Genomic DNA, 16,616 nt, shown 5'->3' on the forward strand with positions numbered 1-16,616 from the left:
CGACAGACGCGACGCTGTGCGATGGGGGGAGAGACTCTCTCCCCTCTCTCTTTGCCATGTCAGAAAATTCATAACGAACACGAAAATCTAAAAATAAGAGAAAAAGGAGAGAAGGGCAGTAGCAGCAGCAGCATTGCGCCGAGTACTGCACTTTTCCCTCCTCTACTTGACGTAGCATTCGCCGTTTCTCCTCCCTCTCAGACTGGGAGCAATGAAGACGAGAGAGAGATGGAACCAATCGATAAGTTGTGTGATGCGCCTCCTCTGCCGCCAGAGCTTGATTCAATACTACTACACCAGAACCCAGACGGATGGACCGAAAGTCCTCCCCTTTTTTCCTCTCCTAGAAAAATAAATAAAAAGGGACTAGTAGTATCTCTTTTGGCCGGATGCAGTTGCTCTCTCTCTCATTTTCCAATCGATCTTGGGGGGTGGTGGCTGTTGTTGTTGTTGTTGGGAATATGACCTCGCCAGATTATTATGTCGATGCAATAAGAGAGTCGAGCAAAGTTGGGAGGCTCCTGCATATTTGTTTGCTATTGCTGGGCGGATGCGAGAGAAGAAAGCCCCTCGAAAGAAAAGAAAAGAAGAAAAGTTGTTGTCTTATTGTTATGCCGAGAAAAAAAAAGAAGATAACAACTTTTGCTTCTTTGTCGCCCTAAAAACATGTTAGCTCCTTTTCCCCCCCGCGCTGCCTTTTATTGTTTTCCTTCTCTTTCATATCCTCTTTTTCGAGACTTGTCAAAAAAGGAAACTGAGAAAGAAGAAGGAAAAAAAACATTTCATTTCTTATGTATACGGATGATCTTGCCTCCGCCCACCCCCCTTCTAGCTAGGCACTTCCTGCACCCCCCGCCGGATCGATTTCTTTATATTCTGCCACCACCGCCAAAACAATTCCGAGATGTACACTTCCCTCCCTCTTCTTCTTCTTTCGGGTGTAAAAGATTGTGAATCTATAAATCAACAAGGCTAAAAAAAAAATACTGACTAGCCGAGCCAATCTTCTTTTTTTTATTTTTTGTACTAGAGAAATATTATGATGCAAGTCATTGCTTCCAACGGTGACAGTTATAGGATCCCGGCCGAGAGAAAAAAGGAACTTATTTTCTTCCTCTGTTGGGGGTATCTCATCCGCCATCCCTAGCCCATTTATTACGCCAGATACGATCCGTTTGACTTTTTATTTTCATCTCGGGATATTCTAGATGTAGAAGAACAGTAGTAGTAGATATTCGTCCTCCCTACCCCGGTATACATGAACGGCGCCATCTGCGGCGTCTCGACGCCACCGAGATTACATCCCCTTTCCCTTCCCCCTTTCCTAGACTCTTATAAGTAGTAAAGAGTAGTAATTGAACTAATCAAGTCCCGCTGCTATACTGGAACAAGCCTCTTCTTTTTCTTCTATTAAAAATAAAAATCCAATCCCCGTGAGCTGCTCTGCTCTCCCACTACTTTTAGATGTGGGGTGCACACGTCCCTAATGACTCCTCATCCCCCCCTCATGTCGATTGATTCTCCAACTAAAAATATAAATGGGGAAAAAAGAATAAAAGAGATTTGTATTTTCTTTGTGAAAAAATCCCCCCTCGTTCAGATGATAGCGCTAGGTAGGAGCTGTGAATATTAGTCCATAATGACGTAATCGGGAAAAAAATGTGTGTTCTATCCAGCGTGATAAGGAGATTTCATAAATGTCAAGCAGTAGATAAAAATGTCGTTTTGATAAGAGGCGAAATTTGTTCGAGACGTCGGGCGACGTCAGTTCATAACGACATGGCGTTTTGGAAAGAGTGGAAGGAAGTCATCTGGTTCAGTCCAAAAGACGAAGAGGATGCATCTGCCCAGCAGCCAAAGAAAAAGAAGAAGAAGGCCAGGAATGCTAATCGGGAAGAAGATGATGAAACAATGGACGACAATTCTACTCAAATAAGTAAAAAAAAATTCAAATTTTGATTCCTAATCACAAATTTGAAAATGTAAAATTTTAATTTCTTCCCCACCAAAAATTAGCAGACATGACGTGGAAGGATTTTCTGCTGCTGGATAATCGGATGCGCATAGTCTACGTCGTCCTTCTCTGCGTCCTGCTGGGCCTTATCTTGCCCATCATCATCAGTTACTACCTGGGCGAGTACCAAGCCGATTTGGGTAATTGCAACACCCCGACGCTAAACAGGTGAAAACAAAACGCCCAGTTTAGATATAAGAAACAAACAAAATGTCTTCCATTATCTGAGCGTAGGGACTTTTTATATCCAATATTTCCTTTGCCCTTGAAAAACTCAAATGGGATTGCGCGTTACGAGTTTCTTTGATCCCACCCTTGTCTCGTCGATCCCCCTCCAACAATCAAAATAATATCAGGATCGATCGATGAGGTTATTATCCATTAGACGTCGAAGGAGTCGTCCCCCTTTAAGATGCCTTTTTTACGGATGAGTGGTCCCTTTGAAACGACCCATACACGTCAGACGATTATAGAAGCTGAACTGGATAACTGCCGTGTGTGTGTGTGTCATCCGCCCGAGTCTTTTTTTAGGAATCGATTGCCAACCATTTTTGTTTGAACGTCTCAATCATTTCCAAATTGGATGATTTTTCTATTATTTTTGGCAGGTTCGAGTGCATGTCGGGATCGAATGTGCAGCTGAGCAAATCGGCTTGCGAATCGGCTGGATGCTGCTGGAATTCCGGAAGCGGATCGCCAAAATGTTACCACAGTAATCCGACGAGGTACACGTACAAGGTGGACAATGTTGTGGAAGCGCTGGATTACAAGATGGTGGTGGATGTGAGGCCGGAGCGTCGATCCTCCGACATGTTCGGCAACGTCATGCCGACGGCCAGAATTGTCGTCAGGGCCGTCAACCGCGATCATCTCATCGTCCAGATGATCGCACCCGGCCAATTTGAAGACGATTCCTTCCGGCTGGTGACGGCAGACGAGCAGACGCCATTCAGCCAAACGGATTTCCAAGTCAGCGTCACCACCGAGAAGAAAACTTCTTTCGCCATCGTCGTCAAGCGGGCCAGCACGGGCGAGGTGCTCCTCGATACGTCCTACGGTCCGTTGGCCATCACCGACGAGTACGTGGAAATGTCGACGACCGTGCCCAGCGAATTCATTTACGGGCTGGGCCAGGGAGAGCGGCGCCAGTCGTTCAAGCGGAATTTCGCCAATTACGGGAAAACGGCCCTGTACAACCGGCAGAAAGCCGATAGCTACCACCCACTTTTCATGTCCGTCTCTCCTACCAGCGGACTTTTTCACGGCGTCTTTTGGGACAATTCTTTTCCCGTTGAAATCCAGTTCTCGCCAATTCCCGCCGTTTCCTTCCGCTCCATGGGCGGCAGCGGAGTGCTTCACATTCTTGCCGGACCCACTCCGGCCGCTGTTTCCCTACAGTACAGGCGTGACATTATCGGCTTGCCCAGTCCCATGCCGCCGTTCTGGTCATTGGGATTCCACCTATGTCGGGAGAACGACGATCCCGAGGCCAGTCAGAACACCATCAGGGAAATGGTCAACTCCGGCATCGGGTTCGATTCCGATTGCATCGATTTGCGGCTGTCCGGGCCCGGAATGGGTTCCGCCGACCTGGGACGATTCCCGCTGGCAGCGGAACATCGTGAGCGGCTCCGTGATCAGGGCAAGAAATTTGTCCTGTCGCAACCACCCCACGTCCAGGACGTCGAACAGTTCCCAGGCGCTTCGTGGATCCTCCACAATCGGACGGTCAACAGTTCGACGATCGTCGACTACGAGACGGGCGTCCGTTTGGATTCGACCGTCTACTATCCGAGTTATCCTTTCACCGGTCAACTGACGGACAGATGGGACGCCATGCTCCAGCCGGAAGGTTTCAATTTTCTGGACAATTGGCCGTCAAACGACGCCAAAACGGCATGCGCCTCCACCGACCGTCCGAGATCTTTCATTCCCGAAGCCCTTCGTTCCGGCATCACCAACAACTCGATTTGCCTGGACGCTTTCCACCCGACCCAGGAGCTGGAACACTTGGCAGTTCACAATCATTACGGCATCCAGCACCTACAGTCCTTCGTGGATCAAGCCTACAGTTACCGGTTCTTGTACTTGAATCGAGCGGCCGCTTTAGGCAATTTGGGACACGCAGGATCCCCCGGTGACGACTTAACCGCCAATTGGGCATCCATGAAAATGGCTCTCGTCCAGGTATTTTTTCTTTTTGTTTTTTTCGCCTTCCGGTTTGACTGGGTTCCCATTTGGATTCCATCCAGCAAGTAACGATCCTGTTTTTCTTCCTGTTTTTCTCCCTGTTCATTTTTTTGTTGGAGATAAAAATTTAACGTTTATTTATTACATTATTTATCCCAGGTTATGGAAATGGGACTGTTTGGAGTACCGTTGTCCGGCTCTCCCATTTGCGGCACCTACAACAGCAGCCTGGTCATCGACAATTTGTCGGAAGTGAAGGAGGAACAACTGTGCATCCGGTGGTATCAAATGGGAATGATGTTACCGTTTGCCCATTCAATGACCAAGTTAAATCAACGGGCTCGTTCCCCTGTCGACTGGTCCCTAAACACCCGCAGGCTCGTGGCCGGATACATCCAGCAGCGCTACAGATTGTTGCCCTATTTCTACTCTCTTTTCTACCAGGTAAAATACAAATCACACAATCACGTCGGAATTATTTTATATATGATTTTGTTGTTTTTCCTTTGCTACAGGCCAACACCCAAGGAACACCAGTTGTGCGGCCGATGTGGTACCAATTCCCAAAGGACAATGAAACGTACACGCTGAACGAACAGTTTATGATCGGCGAGAGTCTTATGGTCTGCCCGGTCATGGTCCAAGACGATACAGAGACCAACACCGCCATCACCGTTTACTTCCCATCCGGAACTTGGTTCGTATATCAACTGCCAGTGGGGAAGGGGGATTTTTCCCATCATCGTGCATTCTATAATAAATTTGATGTACACACACCGGTTTTTATAGGTACGATTATTACAATGGAGACTGCGTTCATTCCGGTGAAGGAGATAGTGCTGTCGTCACGACCGGACTCAATCATCTCAACATGTTTGTCGTCAACAGTTCCGTTTTCGTTACTCAGGTAGAGTAGTAGTAGTACATATCCTGCCTTTGTCGTCTTTTGATCTGCGCAATTTCTTTGTACTGTGACGTCGATATAACCCAATAACGCCGGGCTTTTTATTGACCATGAAACGTTGTAGGACAAGATATTATATTAAGATCAATTATATTATATCTATAATAAAAGGAACCGGGAGCCTCTGCCGAGAAAACGCGTAGGAATCCCTACACGGTCACGACCGCCTTTCCAATCTCCTCCACCGCTTCCGGATGGCTATACGTCGACGATGGAATGACGGCCGACCAAGCTGCTCACGATTTGATTCAATTCACTTTTACCAGCGACGGAACTTTTACGATGGAGCGAGTTCATTTCGGATTCCAGGGTTCGGAGGAAATTTCAACGACCGTCAACACCCTTCGCATATTTGGGTTGGAATTAAAAAGTGAACAAATCCCTGCCGAAGCCACTTACAATCCTTACACCAAAGTCCTCGAATTCAACCAGCTCAACTACGACTGGCATCAAAATGACTTTTACAGTTTGAATTTCATTATCAATTCGTAATTCGTATTAAATATTATTATTTTCTTTATTTCTTCTTTAAATAATCTTTTTTATCTTATGATTATTATTCCTGTAAAATTACCGAAATTACAATTTACAATGAACAAAATTCACGCATTTTCAATTACCAGTATTAGGACCACCTTCAAAAGTCAGATCACGTTGGCATTTGTATTTGTAATGACTTGTGTGGTAGTGACGTCAGGAACCCAACACACGTGGTCGTAGATATTTGAATCTTTTTATATGTGTCGAAAAAGGCGTGTTATTTTAGGAATTTTCAGCGACAGTTTATCGGTTTTTACTTTGATAGCCAGGAAGTACAGGAGAAGGAATTAGATTCAACCATTGTTCTCCAAATGGAGTTGGCATACAAGTGCAAATGACCAATTTCTGTCGAAGACTGGTGAAAGAGAAGATTTTCCTATTTCAATCCCACACAGAGCAGAGCAAAATTAAACTTTAATCAGCAGTTTATTATTCAATCCAGTGTGAAATGTAGAATATAAGCCAGTGCACTGTGAGTGGTTGTGAGGTTTCGTCAATTAGTCCATTCAACACTTTTAACAATGCACCTGAAGAAATATCACAAAAGGAGCATTCTCAATTTTTGACAATGGAGAACACAGCAGAAGGAAGCCAATTGCACTCAACCGAGTGTGTAAAAGTAACTCCCCTAATAGACAATCATTTCGAGCCAGCTCAGTTTGCAGTTGGAGAAGTAAGATGATCATTTCACGATATTACAAACTCATAAGAAAATACAGTTTTTAAACTTTTTCAATTTCTAGAACCCCATGGAAAATCATGTTTCAGAAGATTGCCTCGTCATTTTCAAAGAACCTACGCCATCGGTGGTGATGCACGAAGAAAAGTCGTATACAAATCTGAAACCATCAAACATTAATCAGCAACCAGTTCCTTCTCTTATCTTAATTGACGGAGCATTGTCAGCCGAACCGCTTTCTCTCGAAATTGATCAACCGGAAAACGACCAGGAGCAACAATCAAGTAATGGACTGCTCCTTCAAGCCATGACTGACATCGTCGACATAATTGAACTGGAGCCAACTTTGCCTAGATCTAACTTGATTCTAAGTAAAATGCCGCCTCTTGTACCGATAAGAGAAAATGTCGATTGTCCCATCCCAATTGCTGAAGATGATTTTTTATTGGAGTCCCCTACCAATAATGTTATTCTTTCTCCGGAAACTAAGTTATTGTTGAGCGAGCAGATAAGGAAACATGTCCAACTTTTGACCCAAATGCACTTATTCACCGCTCAACAATCAGCTTTGACTTCTGTGACAGAAGAATGCCGTTCAATGCTACAGGACCTAATTCCGTTTAAGCAACGGTTGGGTATTGCCAACCTAGATGAAGCCCTTGATTTGGTCACTCACTGGGAGAATGTGGTGTCCAAATGCGAACCGGAAGAATTCTGTAGATATCAAAGACCAGAAGGGGTTACCTTTGAGTAAGTTTGCGCTCTTAAATTATTATTTTTTAAATAATCACTTGAAACTTTTGTGTCATTAGGGAGAGACAAGATCCGAATTTTTTCAATCCGGAACTGGTGGAAATGATGGGAGAAAGTCGCGTCTTTATGTACCCCGATTTACTTCCCAAACTCGCCATCCATCAAACGGAACCAGGTAACTTCACGTTATCCTTAGAGTTTTTATCCATTTGTTTAAATTTATGTTTGTAAATAAGGAACCGGTCTGCGTTGGTTTTCACCTTACGAAGATCAGCTAATTGCTATGGGAATTGAGCAATTTATTCCTTTTTGTGAAAATTTGTCAATCGACTGGTGGTACTCCCTGGATCATTCTGTATCTTCCATGATATCTAAACACATGCTACCCCAATGGACTGCCGAGCAAATACAAATGCGAATAATGAACAATTGCCTAGAGACATCGCCTGCAAACCCAATTAAGGTACCTTTCATCTTCTTATTTAATTACCGTCATATTATTTATGTTCTTTTGATTTTCCCCCTGTTTTTCTTACGAGTAGTATTGCCAGGAGAATAAAGTAGCTCCACCCCTTGAACACGTTATCCGTCCATTCTACTCTACAAGAAAATTACGTAATTTCTCTCCAGCATTGTTACCGGACCATTGGCAAAAATTGCTTGTCAAAAGTCCAGTGGAAGTGACGTCTCCTGTTTCCAGGTTTCAAGAAAATCAACTGCTTTGCATCGCTTCGATCGCTTCATTTTCTAGGACTTTTCCAGCAAGAATTGTCAATAGTCGAGCATTCGCAGGTGTTCCAGAGCTGATTTCGTCGCAAATTCCTTCACTGCCTCATCAACATCCTCCACCATTAATTCCCTTGTACCAGCAGAGACACAAGCCTGTTTGCGTAAGTTAACCGGTAAAAATGATTTTTAGACCTTACGATTTATTTCTTTTCTTATCACTTTGCGGGTTTGTTAGAAAAGGCGAAGATTTTTGCGAGATTTCTCCACTGAAGCAAAGAAGTAGCCATTCCCTTGGAAATGAACTTAAGGTGCCTTAAGGAAAAGCAATGTAACCTTATTAATTACATGTCTTTTATCTTTACGTTTAATTTGTAATTTTTGATATCGTCGGATATTTAAGTTAAAAAGTTTTTGATCCATGTTTGAATTAGTGTTATTTTTTAACTGTGTTATTTTTAGTTTTCGTTTATCAAAAATAAGAATGATAATCTCGAAATAAACTGTTTTGTTGGGATTGAAAGCTCAATGAAATTTACTGGAGAGGTTTCAGCAGCGAGCAAAAATGTTAAAGCATAGACATTATAGATATAGTCATATTCAAAGTCAGTCAAAGATAAAAGATGAAATTCAAAGCATTGCATTTAACTACGGTTGTTGGAATGGTGAATAATCAGCTTGAAAAGTTTTCAACTACAAATTAAATTCTTTGCGATCGTTCAATTTGTTTTATTACACAGGAGAAAGAAAACCAAAATTGGCTGAAATATTTTACGTTGTTCATGACTGTTGAATAAGACGTTTCATGACTTATCAGTCTTTAAAAAAAAATTCGTTTTAATGCTCCAAAATGGCCAAATCGTCACAAAATGGCAATAATAACAGCGGTTTTTATTTGCAAAATAAAATATGATTGCGTAATTTAAAGTCCATAACTTCGACCAATAGGACCATTCCAAAAGTCTCGTGGCTTCTTCCCCCTGGGGCCATTAAAGAACCCTACATGGCCATGGGCATGGAGAGACGGCGTTCTTTTGTTTTATTAGGACAACTTATGATTTGGATTTAGCACATTTAGGACATTGGAAGGACTTGTGGTCTGGTGCTGCACGTGTTTTGAATCGTCTTAGATGAGAAGTTTGATATTTCATGGAAAATTTAGGGCATTACCACTCAGTGAAAGATGTCCGGTAAATATTACATAATAATTTACCATTTATCTTGGACTAACGAATCGTATTACCCATCGTTTAATTGTTTTTGTGCTCATAGATACTCCTCCCTCCTTAGTTAGAACAACGGCTAGAATTAGTATTAGACCGATTAGACCATCTAAAAATCGTAAAAATGATGCAACAAGTAACAACAACAAAAAGTTTTGCACAAGTAATATTTCATCTCCTCTTTTGAAGGAACCATTTAAAAAAGGTATTAGTTCTTAAAGTAAACCTCGTTTATTGTATCTTAAAATTTGAATTCGAAATTATAAGAATTATCTCATTCTAAAGGTTGGAAAAGAGAAGTTGTCTATAGAGCTATTGTTGACGAGCAATGGAGAAACAAATGTGACATTTATTATTTCTCTCCAGATGGGAAAAAATTAAGGTCAATGCCAGAAATATCCAAATACTGTAAGCATTTCATCAGCTCATGCTCCTTTATTAAGTTATTTTCTGTAATAATCACAATCTGGTCAATCTATACATTTTGCAGTGAACCAAAGCAATAGCTGTTTTTCAATTAAAAACTTCAGCTTCTTTAAAGAACCTATTGGTATGGATGATGACAACCAAGAGATTTGCCGTTATGCAGGGACTAAATCAATCTGGGCAAGTTAACAGTAAAATCTTCATATTTGTAAAAGGTTTAATAGTATTACCTCCATTCTTGTGTTTTGCTCATTCTTAGCATGGTAAACAATCACAGAATGGCTTAAAGAAAAAAGAAATTGTTTGTGTCAAGAAAAACATTCCAAAGCATAGTCCTAGGGAAGAGGAAGACATTGTAGAAATAAGGACAACTAATAATACCTTGACCAAAAAGAGGAAGAGGTCATGTGATGATGAAAAAGGTCCTTCCAGCCCAGTTTGTAAAATAAATACTGCTATTTATTTTTTGACATAATTTAATTATTCTTGTAATATAGATGTTGAAAATCAAAGCAAGAGAAGGGTTTCGACCAGGAAGAAACCACAGGGAAAAATGCAACCACATCCAATATCAGCCTTAAAAGCAACGTCGATGAAACAACCTCCAACGCTCCCTGCGACAAGTTCTGACAGTATGCAATTAATACTGACAAGAGTTGATGATAAATCATCACCCGCTTGCTCCGTCCATGATTGTAAAAATGTTTAAAGTTATAAAGTATTAGTCTCACCTTTTATTAATATCGAATTTTCTTTCAGGCTCAGATGAAGACCAAGAGAAAGTTGAATCGCTGCAGGTACAACAAAACAAAACATCGCTGGGAAAGAAGAAACAGAATCCAATACCAGTTCTTAGAGCCACAACGATGGAAGAACCTCCAACACTTCATGCTACAAGTAGTGACAATATGCCTGTACTGAGAAGAATTGATGAGGAATCATCGCTAGCTTGCTCCGTCCATGATTGTAAATGGTTACAGTAAATATTTTCGTCTCACCTTTCATAAATATCCGATTTTCTTTCAGCCTCTGATGAAGACCAAGAGAAGGTTGAATCGCCACAGGGAAAGAAGCAGCAAGATCCAACATTCCCTGCCGCAAGTTGCGACAAAATTCCTTTACTAAAAAGATTTGATGAGTTATCGCCAGCTTGCTCCGTCTATGATTGTAAATGGTTACAGTACATTTTTAATTGTCTCACCTTTCATCAATATCCGATTTGTTTACAGCTTCAGAGGAAGACCAAGTAAATGTCGAATCGCTTCGTGGACGCCAAACCAGGACGAGAGGGAAAAAGCAACATGATCCAAATCCAGTCGTTAAAGCAACATCCATGAAACAACCTCCAACCCTCTGTGCCACAAGTAGTGACAGTCTTCCTTTACTCAGAAGATTTTGTGATTTATCGTCGCAAAGCTCCGTCCATGATTGTAAATGTTACAATAAATATTTTCATGTAACCTTATTAATATCCGATTTGTTTACAGCTTCAGATGAAGACCAAGAGCAAGTCAAATCTCTACCCAGACACCACACCAAGTCACGAGGGAAAAAGAGACAAGATCGAGCCTCAAAAGCAACTTCGTTGAATATGCCTTTACTGACAAGACTTGATGAAGAATCTTCCCCATCTTGCTCCGTCCAGGATTGTAAATACTTACAGTAAATATTTCCTCTTAGCTTTCAATAATATGGATTTGCTTACAGGCGAAGATAAAACTGTGTCATCAGATGAAGACCAAGAAAAAGTCGAATCGCCAGTTCAGGAACCAGCTCCTGTAATCTCGAGGTTACCCGATGCAGCGATGCCATTTCCTGAAACTCTGCCTCTGAACTCACCTCTTATTGCGCTCCTTCCTGTTGGCACTACTCTGGTCCTTACCGATCCTTCGACTTTAAGGATTATTCCTCCACCTACTGCCTTGACGTCAACGAAAGAAACTGAAGTCCCTCATCCGAAACCTATTCTTTCGCAACCATCAAGTGACAAAAATTCTGTAGCTGACTCGTCTAAAACTTCATTTCGGAAACCGAAGGCAACTAAGAAAATTCAATGGGCTACTTTGCCATCATCTCCGCCTGTGAACAAGCGCAAACTTAGAAGTAAGAAAAAACCAGCGACTGCGACAGTTTCAGTTCCGAAGAGCACCCCTTCGGTGGATGAATTTGCAATTCCGCAAAGTCCATCTGTTTACCTAAACCAGAGATCACTACATGAATATGGAGCGGTAGGAAACCAGAAACCGTCCTACTGGCAAAGTATAGGCGACGCTTTAATTGAAGAGGGATTAAAGAAGGCCTACCACTCTAGTGCAAAAATAGGAGATAATTCAATATCGGCGACACCGATATCCCAAATGGTTACAGGCGCTACAAAGGCTGCAACACCGCAAGTTTTGACTTGTAAAGATTTTTTCGCACTCCGCAAGCAAAAACGGAAAGAGCAACAAAAGCCTCAAATTACCGACTTAGATATTACAAGTATTTCGGCTGTGGAGAAATCGAACCAATACAGTACTGGGTAAGGCAAACTTAACCTTCACCCACCCGTTTCAAAAGACTGTTGACATATAAAGTAAACTTACCTGTTTATTTTTTTTACTGTTATGTTCTTTAACTTAATTAACGAATAACGATGCTATCCGTTTAACATGAAGAAGATGGGAAGATAAAACTCAAATAAAAAAATGAAAATCTTTTGCTGATGCCTTATTTCATGGCAGTTTGATCAAATGGATTGATGTTTTCACCTCCGCATTAAGAGGCCTGAGTGTCCTTGATTCATTCTAAGTTTCCTGTTTTCCCCACCGCTTAAGTTTATTTGTCTTAAACCGGATGTTGATTGAATTTGGTCAAATAAAAGGGCATGTTGTGTGTAATTAAAAACCTTTCATGTTACTCTTTCATGCCTGTCATTTCTGTACAATGTTGCGGTGTACAGCATACGTCAATTAGAAATTAAGACCTCTGGTGGTAAATTGAGATACTAAAAACGTAGCAGACATGTTTAGTTTGGCCGAGTTTTGGTTTGGTTATCTTGGATTCTTGGTTCAAGAAAAACAGTCGTAGACTTGTAACTTAAAGTTGTATGAAAAGCTGGCATAGATTTAAACTCATTAGATGTCTAGCGATGTTCAGATAAAAGACGAGGATCAGCAACCTGTTTTAAAATGCAGAAAGCCTTCTTCGTCTAATGGTTTTTTTACGTTCATCAAACATGGGGGAAAAATAGAGGAAGGGATTGAACACAATCATTCTCTTGGAGAAATGGGCAGAAGTGTTTGCAATGTTGCTGGTTGTAGCTTTACAGTAGAAGGAAAAGAAACAAGGAGTCTAGTAAACCATTTAAAGACACACCGAAAAGAATATGTGCAGTTTTTGTCCAAATGTAAAGAAAAGGTTGTAAAAGTCAGGGCTGTGCCTCATAATGTAAACACAGTCGAGACAACAATCAAAGATCCACCAACTGTCAAAGAGGTAAGATGAGGTTTGAAATGGTTAAGTTTGTATTTAATCAACCTCACAGTTTTCGTTCCATTTTCAGAAAATTGTAGCAAGTCCAGTTTTCCAAATAAATGGAGCTGCATCACTTCCCTCGCCCAACCTGACAGGTATAAAGGTTGTTTTGAAAAATATTAATTTAATCTAATAGAAGCTTATGAATTGACAGTAGATAACTGTGACAATAAGTTACCTGTTCTGCAAGAAAATGTGGAAAGGGGGTCACCTCAAAGACAGTGTCTGTCAGAACTACCTCTAAATTCTCCTCTCACTATGTCTGTGTTCCTTCCACTTGGTACCACTCTAATTGTTTCGGATCCCTCAACTCTAAAAATCGTTTGTGCCAACTCCAGTCAAAATTTACCGCCGAAAGCAAAGAATTCGCCCGTTACCGTGGTCGTAGAAAACGAACCACTTGGAAATACTTCAGCGTCCTGTGCAACTCCTTCTCTCTTGAAATGTAGCCAACCGACAGCTAATCGTAATTCCCCTGTTGACAATGGCGCATTAGCGATGAAAGGTATGGCCGCAGATAATGTAAACCACACAAGATCTCCTCCTGGATCATTTAACCTTGTACAGCCTTACAGTTGTTCACCAACAACTGTACCTATTGAACATATCCGTCTTCAAGCAATTCCTACCCCTGGTATTGGACCGTCACCCTCAACAGAAACCACACACGTTTATAAAACGAATCCTGTTACGGCTTCCATTCCCATTGTACACGAAGTAAAAATTGTTTCCCTTTCACATCAAACTACCTCTTTTTCTTCCACTGTGCATCCTTCCGAAGTCATTGAACAGACTAAGGCCGTTGTTAAAAATTCCTCGTCTGCTCAACCTTCAGAACAAAAATGCATTTCCCAGAGCAGTACCGTTCTTTCCACAGAAACTCTTGATGCTAGCATTACTGGGAGCGAACCATTAGAAGCCGTCCATGAGCATCTAAAAGTAACCGCCTCAAAGAAACAACCTAGCGTTCTCCAACAGCCACAACAACCTTCAATTCGGTCTCTTGAGCAACACCCCGATCTGCTTTCTGTCAATCAACTGGTATAAAAAAAGCTTTATTTGAATTTATTTTCGTTCAAATTCTAATACTTTTCAACTTCAATAACAGGACACCACAAAAATGTCACCACTGCAGGTTGATAATACGGAAAATTCTTCTTTATTAATTGAGAAATCTGCTCGAACAAATGACAGTCAAGCTGGTTTACTCAGTAAGGACGTTCCCCTGACAGCCGTGTCTGAAATGACGGAACTACTGGAGCCGAATTCGCATGAAGAGTGTGCGGCAACGAGCCCTCTGAACAGCTTTAAGAAAAGTCTGTCCATGGCAACTGGCATAACCGTAGCTTCGTTTGGTAAACAAAACCGATTCAAGTAGAAACAAATTCCCAACTTAATTATACTAAGAATGTAAATATTTTTATCCAGCTAAAATCGGTGATGGGTCTGAGGAAAGAGCTCAAACTGCTTTGACGTCGATGCCTCCACCACTGGAATCTAGTGTACCGGTTAAAGAACCTCTTGTAGCCGCTTCGACATCACATTCTGAGGATTCCCCCAACAGTAATAAATCTGCTGTTAATAGCCCTACTATTCCACATGCGGAGCCTTCGCCTATTACTGAATTGGACGTTCTTCATGATGGATCTGTATCTGGTATGCACAACTATTAAATTGTATACAAGGTTAGAAAAAAAAATTGGTTTGAATGAAGAAAATCTTGTGTTTGTTTGTACTTTACAAGGTACCACAAATGTTTGCGACAAGTCTTCAGGTGAAACGGTGGACGAAAGAACGCATCCGGTTTTCCAGTTTTTTAAATTTAATTCCGTCCATGGGAAGAGTGAGTGCATTGTTGATGGCTGCGGAGTTTTACGCAATGGAAAAAACCCGGCAACTCTTATTAATCATCTGCGAGTAAAACATCCTAAAAAGGCATATACCGAGTTCATGGCCAAGTGGACAACAAATTGGGCTCGACCAAAAAGAACGACAACAATGGTTAACGTTTCCAACATAGCCCAACCGTCAAAGATACTTCAATCAGCTCGTGCAAGAGTAAGAAAAGTTTACTTGCTTGCTTGTTGCTTTGCTTGAATAAATCCTTGTGATCATTTGACTGTCTGTTAAATTAAAATATCTAACATTGCCCTTTTTTATGTTCTATTCAGAAGTCCAAGAAGAAGAACTCACCTTTACTAGGCGAAAAAGGAATTGAACTAGTGCCTTCTTCAGTGATTGTACCTGATTTGGTGTCGACAGGATCGGTGGCTCCCCAAGGTTCTTCCGGTAAGTAACAAATCTAAGTAGCAGCCAATAAATGAGTTATTAGCTTGAATATTTTGTGACTCTTTATTCGTTTCTCTTGATTAAACAGATGGTGGACCAATTTCTAACGAAAATCCTTCAGTTGGTTCAAATATGCATCAAGCAATTCTTACAGATGGCGACAACTCTGCAACCCATAGCTACAGAAAAGATTCTTTTAATGAAAAATTGCATCCGGTTTATCGTTATTTTACATTCCGTGAGGCAACAGAAGGGCCAGCTGAAGTTACCCAAGATAGTTGTGTCAAAAGCCAGTGCAATTTTCAGGGCTGTAACTTTACTATCAAGGGAAACAAAATGGCAAATCTCATGCTTCACTTGAGTTTGCAACATCGCGATACAAAGGAATTTGCTGAGTTCGTATCTTTGAATGACAAATATGAAGCGCAGCGCCTTAAATCAATGGACAACCCGTCAGATCGAATTGTAAGTTTATCAGCCTTTCTATCTGCTATTTTCGTTACATCCGGTTGGTAAATTTGGCTCAGATATTCTCAAATTTTCTAGGTAATTTTTTAATTATGCTTGTCCTATATTTTTATGTATAGCAACCACGAAAGAGGCCCCTTGCGAAAATTGCTGGCAACACCTATCAAGAATACCTTGCTTGCCGCAAAAAACAACGGAAAGACTTGGGCGTCGGGACTGCAATGTCATCCTCGTTGGTAAAGGGTCAGCAAAATATTCGTAATCAACCAACAACTTCCATTATGGTGGTCGACCAACAGATTTCATCAAACGTTGCTAATGAAGCAGCTGCTCAGTTACCTGTACACACTCCGGAACAAGAACTCGACTTTATCGGACCAGACATCCCTTTTGAATATTCTTCTTTAAGAACAACCGTTCGTGATCAACCTTTGCTCGATTCGACGTTTCCGAACTAGGACTTTCTACAATTATTTACCTTATTTCTTATACGTTTGGAAGAAGTCAACAAGTTTGTGTTAATTTACTGGTATTGAAATTCTTCATTTTTGAATTACTTTGAAATTATTTTTACTGATTTTTTCATATTTATTTAGCAAAAGGAAAGATAAGCGAGGATTTTTTTTTAGTCACTGGAGAGCAGCGAACCATCGAGAAAAGATTATTTGTGGATTTTTGATTTCTTACGTCTGAATAAGTGTTAATATTTGCTCGTGTCATTTAATTTTTTTTTTTTACAGTGAACTTATTTTTTTTTTTGTTGTTAACCAAGAAACCAATTAAACTTAACTTTGATGTTATTTTATATTGTTTTACACTTTTATGAAG

At 41.0% G+C, this 16,616-nt stretch overlaps 4 protein-coding genes across 13 annotated transcripts; all 4 read left to right on the forward strand.

Annotated features, from left to right (window-relative positions):
* Positions 1-1,754: 1,754 nt before the first annotated feature.
* LOC124200853 (maltase-glucoamylase, intestinal-like) lies at positions 1,755-5,688 on the forward strand. Its single transcript, XM_046597195.1, has 7 exons — positions 1,755-1,936; positions 2,020-2,182; positions 2,623-4,201; positions 4,364-4,648; positions 4,720-4,901; positions 4,994-5,111; positions 5,280-5,688. Exons 1-7 carry the CDS (start codon positions 1,780-1,782, stop codon positions 5,658-5,660), a joined length of 2,865 nt encoding a protein of 954 aa, XP_046453151.1. The 5' UTR covers positions 1,755-1,779; the 3' UTR covers positions 5,661-5,688.
* Positions 5,689-5,835: 147 nt separating this feature from the next.
* On the forward strand, positions 5,836-8,404 carry LOC124200866. The gene is made up of 6 exons (XM_046597217.1): positions 5,836-6,381; positions 6,452-7,137; positions 7,200-7,315; positions 7,377-7,603; positions 7,683-8,030; positions 8,105-8,404. The coding sequence occupies exons 1-6, from the start codon at positions 6,277-6,279 to the stop codon at positions 8,150-8,152; spliced, it is 1,530 nt and encodes a 509-aa protein (XP_046453173.1). The 5' UTR covers positions 5,836-6,276; the 3' UTR covers positions 8,153-8,404.
* A 499-nt stretch (positions 8,405-8,903) lies between these two features.
* Positions 8,904-12,401, forward strand: LOC124200857. 4 transcript variants are annotated; one of them, XM_046597200.1, is made up of 11 exons: positions 8,904-9,056; positions 9,139-9,294; positions 9,375-9,497; positions 9,580-9,695; positions 9,775-9,955; positions 10,013-10,210; positions 10,275-10,481; positions 10,542-10,682; positions 10,745-10,945; positions 11,003-11,164; positions 11,223-12,401. In XM_046597200.1, exons 1-11 carry the CDS (start codon positions 9,050-9,052, stop codon positions 12,038-12,040), a joined length of 2,310 nt encoding a protein of 769 aa, XP_046453156.1. In that variant the 5' UTR covers positions 8,904-9,049; the 3' UTR covers positions 12,041-12,401. The 4 variants fall into 4 exon arrangements, with proteins under 4 accessions (XP_046453156.1, XP_046453158.1, XP_046453159.1 ...); XM_046597202.1 differs by having other exon boundaries at positions 9,775-9,937; XM_046597203.1 differs by lacking the exon at positions 10,745-10,945.
* Positions 12,402-12,515: 114 nt separating this feature from the next.
* Positions 12,516-16,588, forward strand: LOC124200850. 7 transcript variants are annotated; one of them, XM_046597188.1, is made up of 11 exons: positions 12,516-12,992; positions 13,060-13,126; positions 13,186-14,072; positions 14,140-14,386; positions 14,460-14,687; positions 14,776-15,089; positions 15,203-15,320; positions 15,409-15,785; positions 15,908-16,024; positions 16,088-16,317; positions 16,385-16,588. In XM_046597188.1, the coding sequence occupies exons 1-10, from the start codon at positions 12,636-12,638 to the stop codon at positions 16,244-16,246; spliced, it is 2,871 nt and encodes a 956-aa protein (XP_046453144.1). In that variant the 5' UTR covers positions 12,516-12,635; the 3' UTR covers positions 16,247-16,317; positions 16,385-16,588. The 7 variants fall into 7 exon arrangements, with proteins under 7 accessions (XP_046453144.1, XP_046453145.1, XP_046453142.1 ...); XM_046597189.1 differs by having other exon boundaries at positions 13,189-14,072; XM_046597190.1 differs by having other exon boundaries at positions 12,518-12,992; positions 13,186-13,536; positions 13,867-14,072; positions 15,908-16,317.
* Positions 16,589-16,616: the final 28 nt, after the last annotated feature.

This window comes from Daphnia pulex, chromosome 8, assembly GCF_021134715.1.
Source record: "Daphnia pulex isolate KAP4 chromosome 8, ASM2113471v1".
Classification (NCBI taxonomy): domain Eukaryota; kingdom Metazoa; phylum Arthropoda; class Branchiopoda; order Diplostraca; family Daphniidae; genus Daphnia; species Daphnia pulex.

Coding starts and splice junctions, on each gene's coding strand:
- LOC124200853 (XM_046597195.1), top strand. CDS start 1,780: ATGGCGTTTTGGAAAGAGTGGAAGGAAGTCATCTGGTTCAGTCCAAAA. Junction 1,937..2,019: donor CGACAATTCTACTCAAATAA/GTAAAAAAAAAT, acceptor AAAAATTAGCAG/ACATGACGTGGAAGGATTTT. Junction 4,902..4,993: donor TACTTCCCATCCGGAACTTG/GTTCGTATATCA, acceptor CGGTTTTTATAG/GTACGATTATTACAATGGAG.
- LOC124200866 (XM_046597217.1), top strand. CDS start 6,277: ATGGAGAACACAGCAGAAGGAAGCCAATTGCACTCAACCGAGTGTGTA. Junction 6,382..6,451: donor CTCAGTTTGCAGTTGGAGAA/GTAAGATGATCA, acceptor TTCAATTTCTAG/AACCCCATGGAAAATCATGT. Junction 7,138..7,199: donor CCAGAAGGGGTTACCTTTGA/GTAAGTTTGCGC, acceptor TTGTGTCATTAG/GGAGAGACAAGATCCGAATT.
- LOC124200857 (XM_046597200.1), top strand. Junction 9,696..9,774: donor CAGGGACTAAATCAATCTGG/GCAAGTTAACAG, acceptor GCTCATTCTTAG/CATGGTAAACAATCACAGAA. Junction 9,956..10,012: donor AGGTCCTTCCAGCCCAGTTT/GTAAAATAAATA, acceptor CTTGTAATATAG/ATGTTGAAAATCAAAGCAAG.
- LOC124200850 (XM_046597186.1), top strand. CDS start 12,636: ATGTCTAGCGATGTTCAGATAAAAGACGAGGATCAGCAACCTGTTTTA. Junction 12,993..13,059: donor ATCCACCAACTGTCAAAGAG/GTAAGATGAGGT, acceptor TTCCATTTTCAG/AAAATTGTAGCAAGTCCAGT. Junction 15,090..15,202: donor TTCAATCAGCTCGTGCAAGA/GTAAGAAAAGTT, acceptor TGTTCTATTCAG/AAGTCCAAGAAGAAGAACTC.